The sequence below is a fragment of the Silene latifolia genome, unplaced genomic scaffold, assembly GCF_048544455.1.
Source record: "Silene latifolia isolate original U9 population unplaced genomic scaffold, ASM4854445v1 scaffold_20.1, whole genome shotgun sequence".
Taxonomy (NCBI): Eukaryota; Viridiplantae; Streptophyta; class Magnoliopsida; order Caryophyllales; family Caryophyllaceae; genus Silene; species Silene latifolia.
This window is the reverse complement of record NW_027413163.1, coordinates 11,965,295-11,974,862: the sequence shown is the minus strand read 5'-3', so window position 1 is coordinate 11,974,862 and position 9,568 is coordinate 11,965,295. Positions and strand designations below refer to the sequence as shown.

The 9,568-nt window shown below is 37.9% G+C and overlaps 1 protein-coding gene across 10 annotated transcripts; it reads left to right on the top strand.

The window, feature by feature from the left end:
- Positions 1–1,752: 1,752 nt before the first annotated feature.
- Positions 1,753–7,516, top strand: LOC141638378 (uncharacterized). Of its 10 annotated transcripts, none has more exons than XM_074447786.1 (17): positions 1,755–1,882; positions 2,435–2,901; positions 2,992–3,070; positions 3,154–3,477; positions 3,647–3,720; positions 3,886–3,917; positions 4,058–4,113; positions 4,206–4,234; positions 4,333–4,382; positions 4,500–4,555; positions 4,935–5,374; positions 5,458–5,536; positions 5,651–5,971; positions 6,151–6,245; positions 6,350–6,428; positions 6,698–6,746; positions 6,856–7,516. In XM_074447786.1, exons 1-16 carry the CDS (start codon positions 1,859–1,861, stop codon positions 6,707–6,709), a joined length of 2,217 nt encoding a protein of 738 aa, XP_074303887.1. In that variant the 5' UTR covers positions 1,755–1,858; the 3' UTR covers positions 6,710–6,746; positions 6,856–7,516. The 10 variants fall into 10 exon arrangements, with proteins under 10 accessions (XP_074303888.1, XP_074303887.1, XP_074303881.1 ...); XM_074447782.1 differs by having other exon boundaries at positions 1,769–1,882; positions 4,312–4,382; XM_074447784.1 differs by having other exon boundaries at positions 1,769–1,882; positions 4,312–4,382; positions 6,353–6,428; positions 6,856–7,110.
- The last annotated feature ends 2,052 nt before the right edge of the window (positions 7,517–9,568 follow it).

Here is a 9,568-nt window from a genome sequence, read left to right as displayed (position 1 = left end):
TTATGTACTATAATTTCTCCATAAAATACCCTAATCGTAATTTTTTTGGGCCAAATAAAAGGCCAATTCTAGATGTGTCGTATACTTTTTACATCTATTTCTGTTATAAGGTCACTATGCGTTTTACTTTTATTTCGTATTTAACTCAATCCTATCACCCTCCCACTCCCTATAATTCTCCTATAACTACAACTGAAAAATTAAGTCATCTATAAATTTTCCTATCAATTCAATAACAAATTCCTGAGTCTATATTAGATTACGTTATTCCATATTAATAAACTACCATTATTTTAAGGGTTATTTCATGGGAATAATCCATCATATGGCCCCTCTTCTCATATTAATCCATACTAATGTTTAACTGAGAATAATCTCACCTTTGGCATCATTTAACTTATACTAAACTCGGGTCATAATTGACTTTTATTATACTAGGTTTTTCAACAGTCAATTTTTTTTCCTTTTATTTTTGTTTCTTCTTCCTAAATCTATCATACTTCCCCAGATTTTCTTCTTTTTCTTAAATCTTCTTTTTCCTTTGCTTCTTTATTAGTTGTTCTTAATTCTTAATCCTCCATTATTTCTTTCTTTCTTCATTTCTAAAGTTCTATTTCTTATTTTTTGTCCTCCTCCTTCCCCAAATCTCCTTTCACCATTAAAAGAAGCTCTTTTTTTTCTTAATCACCCAAACCCAAAAATTACATCCATTTTCTATCACTCAAAACCTCACACAAATGCGCTGACCCAGAACCTTCGCTTATTATCGACATCGTTGAGACAAATCTCCGACCACCGCCTTCTGACGACCACCTCAAACAACCGCCTTCCTTCCCCGGCCTCTCACACCACCGTCGCCGCCTCTACAGCCACCATAGTTCCAGATCTGCTCGTGTGTCGTTCATTGGTGGCTAGTGGTGTATGCGGTGTCAGGGGAGTGCGGTGGTTTTGTAAGTTGTGAACTTGTTGTGGGTGACCTGAGTGAGGCTTGATAAAAACTTCAAATTTTGAATGAAAAGCTACAGAGTAGAAATTGATTAAAACATTTACCTGGTTTTTGATTTTAATTTGATTAGAGAGGTTAGTTAGTTTTGTTATTGTTTAGAGTGGGGATAAATAGAGTGATTTTAGATTTATAAGTTAAGGTAACCGGTTCTACAGGTTTCCAATCAACAAGTTTAGTGAAAGTTAAATGATGTCAAAGATGAGATTATTCTCAGTTAAACATTAGGATGGATTATTTTGAGAAGAGGGGGCAAATGATGGATTATTCCCGTGAAATAACCCTTATTTTAATCCATACATTACAACATTCTATTATAAGTACAGCTCATTTATATAAATATTTTTAATTCTCTCAAACTCAATATATAGAATCCTCTCAAATGTCGTGCTTTAGCACGGGATCTCAACTAGTTCATTAATAATTCTATTAGAATTTATAAACACACACATTATTATATTACATTTAATTTCATTATTGTTATTTCCGAGTATTTGTAACTTCTAAATTACTTTTACACTTTGTACCATTGTTTGTATCAGATAATTTTGATTAGTATCTTAAAATATTTTGGTACATTGAATATCCTATTAAACTTATTTAAATTTTTATGACACTGAAATTTAATTACACTCATTTATATGCTCATGTATCCAATAAAAACGCATATTATTACGACCCGTGCATTTTTTCGCACGGGTTTAAAACAAGTCAAATGAAAAGTAGTCTACTCCGTATTAAAATAGACAACTAACTCATAAAGTCATAAGTCGATGTGGAGGACACAAAAGTTGGGTTGGCAACCCTAGAATTCATCCCTTCAACTCGTTTGTCTGCTATTTTACCACCAAAGCCATGGCTGAAGAATTTTCCAACAAGGTAAAAGTTATTTTCTCGCTTTTTTACTCTTTCTTCATATCAAAACTTATAAAATATCTCAATAGATAAATCTAGTTTGTTTTTTACGTACTAGATTTGTTTCGAATTAAGTAATTTAAGGGCTTGTTAGCACTTAGGAGACCTGACAAAATTAACCCGACTTAATTGTATCTGTTTTAACACAAATTCTCATTGAAGACGTCCGTCACAACTCACAAGCAGAAACGGATAATGTCCCCACTTACCCTCCCACTTGCATTTTGGGGGGAAATGGATATCCCCACTTACCCTCCCACTTGCATTTTGTGAGAAGGCCACTATCCGTATTCAGCTTGTGACGGATAGTGGCCGTCTTCAATGAGACGGACTGCTGTTTTAATTACTACGCTCTCCTTTCCAATCATTTGTTTACGTTTGATTAAAATACAATACCCCTTACAATGTACAGTACATACATGTTAAACAAACAAATGACTGAGACGGAAAGAATATTACAGGCTGAATAATTTTCCGATGCAATCCAAGTTAGCGACTCGTGTTTAATTGTTTCAGGATAGGGAATTGGTGCGTAGTAGTGCTAGTAGTGTTAATGGGCATGAATTTATCTCCTTACTAGAAACCGAATTTGATGATTTCGGAATCGGTTTAGAACTGGAAAGCTACATTCGTACTGACAATAAGGAAGCATTTGTCTCTTTACTCAAAGCCAGAGAATACGACTTTAGCTGGGGATATGACCATTTCGAGATCAGACTGTTGAAGTTGCTATGTTTTCGTCGTGCTGTTGGCTGTGCAACTGCATTTCTTAATGGAGATACTTTATTGCGGAAGGTGGATCTTAATCTTGGACTACCAGCTGATCCACTTGAAGACGAAGTTGGAGATAATCCTAAACCATTAGAGCTCGTTGTTAAAATGTTATGCTATGGGTTAACCGCCTTATTTATAGAACATGGCGCTGATGCCACTTCGGGGGATGTTCAATTCCTTCCACTTAACTTAGCACTAGATTCTTTATGGTACGTACGACTACTTGATTAACTAAACTTTCCTTGGTTTTATGCTTCCTTTGACGACCTGTCCTTGTGGTTTTGCTCTCTGATTTGCAGCGATCATAAAATTGTCAAAGACTTTGGTGCTGGAGAATCTGTATACAACCTCTTTTCCTTATTCCGTCTACAAGAGTTGGTATAAATCTGATTTCAGTGACTTTTGAGTGTATGTGCTGATTGATACGGAATATATAATATACTGTTGTGCTTAATTCGCAGAAGGAGGCTTTGGATACAATCAAACTGCTAGCGTCAAAGTCGAAAAAACAGCAGGTTACTGCTCTAGGTGTCTCCTGTGTTGAGGAATGGAATCTTGTTAAGTTGGCTACGTTGCTAATCGTTGCTTGGGACAAGTTGGTGATTGATGACGATGTATATAGTAGCCCAATTGCCAAGTTAATTGTGTTACAACATGACCTAGAATCAGATTTGGAGAAAAAGGAAGTTATGAGATCTATGTTGCATGTCTTTAGACTTGTAGAGATGTCTCGCTCTTATCTCGACCAGAATCGTACTCTGAATCACACTCTTTTAAAGCTTGAGGTATAATTTTTTACTTCTAGTATCATTGCTGCCTAATCTATTACAACTAGTACAAATTTATTTGTAAAATTAAATTGTAATTCAGTAGAAGCAAATTCAGCTAATTTTCAAATCGAACCATCTTTGAAGGACCATTTTTCTTCCTACTAATAATTTCCTCTCTTTTCAGGATGCCTATAATGAACTTATGGAAGTGGAACTACATGGCAAGGGAACAGATATGATCTCAGCTAACTTGGCTAGGTAAAGAATTAATATAATTGGATTTAGGGTATTGGTTGATTGTTTCCTCTGTGTTCTGATTATAGTATATTTTGTCGGATGCTACCTTTATTTTAATTAAATACCGCCATTGTATAAATATTGCTTCTCAACCTGATGAGAATATTATAATCCGCAATAACCTAGGTTGGCAGCTCAGCTTTTGCGAAGGAATAAAGGTGAGATAATTCTAACAGCCTTAGCTTTCAGTAAAAGTGTCAATACAAATGTGTGAATAACTGAATATGCCATTTGTACAAACACCAAGGAAACAGAACAATCGACCATAGAAGTCTCTAAACGTCTATTTTTCAAACAGAATTTTTTGAGACAGTTCTTGCGGAAAAAAATTGTTCAAGCACGCCGAGTACTCGAGTAAGCACCCAATTCACTCTATTTATTAGCTTTTACGTACATTCTAAGTATTTGAGCAATTATTAAGTTGTGTGAAACTACATGTGGAGCAGAACGTCAAGATCTCAGCTGATATACACAGGTAAAAGTAATTGAATTTTGCTAGAGGTTATTGGTCGATATTTTTCTTATTTTTGTTTCACATTCTTGTTGATAAAGGTTATTTCTTAATCTCATTAGGAAATTGCAACCGAGTAGGTGTAGACCACTTGACCGGCTAGGGGACAAAGGTGAGACTATTCTGACAGCCATAGCTATCGCCTATCAGTTATTAACAAAACATTTAAGTGAATAGCCCAAACAAATGAATGTTCGTAGAAATCTCCTAAGCTCTCTTTTTCAAACAGTTCTACTGGAAACACGTCTTATGAAGAAAGTGAGTTCAGAATCGATGATTACTAAGGTAAGCAATAAAATATGTTGCAATGTTCACATATTGTCTGTTCACTTCTGTTCGATTTATAGTCGAGTTAAAGTTTTTTTGCAAGTCTGTCATGCACACCTTGTATGAGACATGCCTGATTCATGTTATCTGGACTCAGGTTTTTAGATTTTGCCTTCTTCTCTTGGGTTACTAATAGTGAGAAACAATAGTTGCGTTTAGTTTCAGGATCCTATCACCTAAGTACATAAAAGCTGAGGGCACGATAGTGCTATGTCTCTCATTTGGTGGTTTGTTGCACACCCGTTTCTCTATTGCTTTATCTTGATGAAATGCTTGTGAGGTCACACACTAATGCCTATTTCTTTTTTTTTCTTTTTTTTTTTTATAATTGGAACAGTGTATTTACTTTCTCCCAAAGACAAGTGGAAGCTATGGAGGAGAGACTTGTGGAGAGGGCACTTTGTTATACCGTCATCTAAATCATGTCATGTTTCTGGATGACAGATATGAATTTGTTAAAGTTGTGAATGGAGTGGAATCCTTTGATAGCCTGGATTGTGATTATGATCTGCCAACAATTGTCAGACACCTCATGTTTTTGCATGACAGTGCTGATTGTGCTGCTGCAGTACTCGCTGGCGAGACTGATGCTTTCCTTAGTTTTAGAGACCTGACAGATGTTGGTTGGTCTTTTTTACACAATGCTGCAAAGCTTGCAAACCCTAAATTAACTGCCCTGTTTCTTGAAAATGGCTTTCTGGCTGACGACAGAAGAGATTGTGATGAATTGAAAATTAAGGCAGCATTGCCACTCAATGTTGCACTTGAAAGTTTTCGGTATTGCGTTGTTACTCTAAACATCTTATAGTTTTTGCTCTTCTATTATTCTTTTGTCGTGTGATTGTTTGCTCTTTTCACAGGGATGATTTTTATATCCGACGCTGGATGAAGAATAAGTCTGCCAGTGATCTTGTAGTGCTTCTCTGTCGTGACGAATTTGTATGGTGCTTCAGATTACAACTTAGTAGGATCATATTCTTGTTGGTGTTGCATAGAGTTTGATCCATTTAATATCCGATGGTGTCTTGCTCTTATTTCTATTGCTTTTGACAGAGGCATATATTGGAGACTATAAGATTGCTTGTACTGAAGACGACAGATGTCTACTCTGATTTTTTACTATATTTGAAACAAGGAAAGATGGTTGAGTTGTGTGCGTTGCTGATGGTAGCCCATAAAGAGCTCTTGGCATCAGACTTTATGGTGGACACTCTGGTTCCAACATCAATCACTCACAAAGATGGAGGTGCTGGGCACGGGAACTCGCATGAACATAATGATCCACTCGAGAGAGAAGAGACGGTTTTACTACTAGCTATATTTGAAAAGATAGGTGGTCATCTTTCTGCATATATTAGATTGGAGCAACGAAAGGTAATATGTCGATATGGTTTTGCAGTACAAGTTATCAATTTAGTAAGTCTTACGAACATGTCTTTAGTAAGAGACGCTTTTCTCATGATCTTGGATTATAATTGTTGCAATTTGTGATCCTGATCTTTCATAAAGATTAGATGTATGAGTTTTAATTCTTGAATATCATTGATGTGCAGAGCCAATATGAGATAGACTGTGAGGTTGCATGGCTCATTGTCAGGGCAGGCATTTCTGATGCACTAGTTTCAAAAATTGCTAACGCTATGTTCAGGTTTTTAGCTGTACTCTTTGCTCGTTAATAGTCGACTAGTCGTTATAGTAGCTGGCAGGATGAAGCCAATTCTAAGTTTTTACAGCCTGCCTTTTGTTTTGCAGCAGGGTGTACTTTGCAGATCACGAGAGGGTATCAGGAAGGGTATATGACAAGTCGCTTGAACAACATTGTCGTCCTAAGGTACGAATCATTGACCCTGTCCTTCAGTTTTGTATCCGTGTCTCATCTCACTGTCATGTGCTAATGTGTATTTTTTCCCTAGTTAGTTTTCTTTTGCCGAGTTATTTGCCTCGATCTGATACAACCGCTATAGGGGCGAGTTCGCCTAGTTATATTACTAGTGTTAAAATAGTTTGGTATGGTAATTATCATGTGAAGTAGTGGTCCTTCGATGCGATTCTCTTGTGAAATGGCTTTCTAAAGTGGCTCCGCTTTTTTCTTTTGTGAAGGAGCGGTCTTGATGCAGTTCTTGGTATAGTTTGGTATGGTAACACAAGGGTAAGGCTGTATACATCCAATCCTCCCTTACCCCGAAATTTGCGGGAGCCATTGAGGCAGTGTGATAGTATTGTTGTATGTTAATTAGCATGTGCCTGTGTAATGGCAGATTAAGGGGTTCTGGGCATACAACCGATACAAGAGGCAGTGGATGATTGGTTGCTCAGAAATCATAATATGTTGGATATGAATGCTGAGTTATGTACTTGTATATGAATTGATTTTAATTCAAGGTAATCTTTTTTTTTTTTTTTTTTCCTAAGCTTCGTACCGGGAGTAGGTATCCTAAACAAGCTGCTATGAGTATGTCACGGACTCGAGGCATTTCTTCGTCTATGGTGTTTGCTCCAGCTCTCCATAGTAGGTATCCTAAACAAGCTGCTATGAGTATGTCACTGACGCGAGGCATTTCTTCGTCTACGGTGTTTTCTCCAGCTCTCCATATAATTGTCCCCGAAACAAATGCAGATTTTGCTCCCCTCGTATCAGCAAAAAGACTGGTGGGTGTGTTGCGTCGTCGACATTCTCCCATGCGGTGTATTTCCATTGTGGCTGCCTTGACTAGTGCATTCAGGTGCATGTGATCTTTGGGTAATAACTAGCCGCTAGTGGTTGATCACTTGATCCCATGAAAGATCCCTGGAATCCACAAAACTAGTAGTTTTCATGGGTAGTTATTGGGTACTAAAATAACTTGTAATAATAATAATGTATTGCACTGCTACATATTTTAGTCGTAAAATTCTAATGTTTGATATACTTCCAACAATTGTTGTCATATTGTGTTTTTGTTCTTTATTTTTTGTTACATTAACTATGAATTGAGACTGACGTTTTGAGGTAAGTTATCGTTAATTTGGGTTGTGTACATTCCCAAAGGTAGGTTGGTACTAATTTTCTAATTTTTGCACAACCAAAGGCGTTTTTAGAAAACCGTTTCAATTTCTCTCTCTAGTTTTCTCTCCCCCTTTTCTCTAAAAAAAAAACCCTAAATACTCCCCCTTTGTTGCAGCCGTTCTCCTTCCTCCCACCGCTACCCATCAACCCCCTACCATGTCGCCGGGGATGGGGTCTCTCAGGACCTTTCTCCGGCGACCCGTCTCCTCTCTTTCGATTAACCCTCATCCCCTTTCTTACCCACACCCGGTTCTGGATCGTACGGGTCTGTCCGTTCCTCTCGGTCTGCGTGGTGTATGTGGACGAGTTTGTTGAGGTGGTGTGGCAGGGTGGTGCTTGGATCTGGCGGTGTTGTGGGTTGGTAGGGAGGCGGTAGCTTCCGTTTTTTTCCTTTGTTTCGCTTTGTTTCCTTTATATTTTTGTTTAATTTCCGCTTTCGTTTTTGTTTCGTCTCTCTTACTGAAGGCTCTGTCCCCGTCTATCGGTGGTGTCCTCTCAGTTTGAGAGCTTTCGTTTTCTGGTTCGTTTGCAGTTTTCTAATAAGTCAGCAGAAGATCAGCGATGTTATAGATCGTTATATGGTTTTACATATTTTGTCCGATTCATGGCTACAATCAATCACGTCAGAAGAAATGGATACTTGTCAAGGAAGTTTCGGAGACCCTCTTATGGATGAATGCCTTTTGCGGCGAATCGATGATAGAGACTCTGTTGCAGTGTTTCATTCTTTGAACAAGAATTTATTTCCCATGGTTGTAATCGATTTGTATCTGATTGAGCTTGACATATGTTGTAGATGTCATATGACTTTTTATGAATGATAATGATCTTTTCTAAAAAAAAAAAGGTAGATTGGTACTACGGTACTTTAGTATATTCTGAGTGAAAATCTATACTGAGATACTAAACCGAAATTCCATAAGAAGATGATTGTAACATCCCTTTTTACCTGGCCAAGGTAATCGGGAGATGTCACCATCTCGGTTTCTCGAGACAGTGAAATCAGAATTACAATTAGAAACATTTATATAAATAAAGTATTTAATGAATTACATGACAAACAATAAATAAATAAGTGAATGACAAATGTGAACTATACATTCTACAACTCGACTACTGTTTATGTCGTATGCCATTTAGCCATGTGACTTAACTCCAAATCCAAAGCGCGGCGCGAAACCCGATCACGTCACCAAACAAACTTACTCAAACTGCTCTCTATATGATCGGAAATATCATACCCTGGAAGTAGGTGACAATTTATACACAACCAACACACGTCAGGTTCGATAATACTAACATCTAAGACAGGACTCATGAATACAAATATGCAATGTAATAAAGAGAACACACAAGCCTCAAACCTCCATACTCCACAACTACACACCGGTACCGGGACACGCCCAGACATACCAACAAGCCGGTGACGGCACCGCAACACCGCCCACCAAACAGGCGCACCGCAGGCCATAAGATATAATCGAGTCCGGGCGCTAACCGGACCCCTGCCAGGCGTCATGACACCACACAAGCCCCTCCGTACTCAAGTCACAAACGTGCACGTCCCTCTTGGAGTAGGAAGCTCCAAGAGGCGACCCAAGTGTAAGACGGTCTCCCAACAGCTTTACGTCTCGTCAACAAGTATCACCACCACAACTCCACCATCAACCTCCAACATCTACAATAAACACACGTATGCAATATGTAATATAACATGCCAAAATAAGACTCATCATGAGACACACTTCCCAAACATGCCATGAACATCAATTCCTCAAATATCTCGACTCTTCGTGTCGTCATGCTTAATACCATGCTATAATGCATTTGCGACAATACATGAGACTAACCACAATCCTTAAATACCACAATGAGATGCAATACGACTCATGCTATGAAAACAAGGACAAAAGACACACTAGCAA

Bases quoted from the DNA above. Each gene is read 5' to 3' on its own strand.
- LOC141638378 (XM_074447787.1), top strand. From the start codon at position 1,859: ATGGCTGAAGAATTTTCCAACAAG. The intron at 1,883-2,434 runs GTAAAAGTTATT...TAATTGTTTCAG, and splicing joins CTGAAGAATTTTCCAACAAG to GATAGGGAATTGGTGCGTAG. The intron at 6,246-6,349 runs GTTTTTAGCTGT...TTTGTTTTGCAG, and splicing joins ATTGCTAACGCTATGTTCAG to CAGGGTGTACTTTGCAGATC.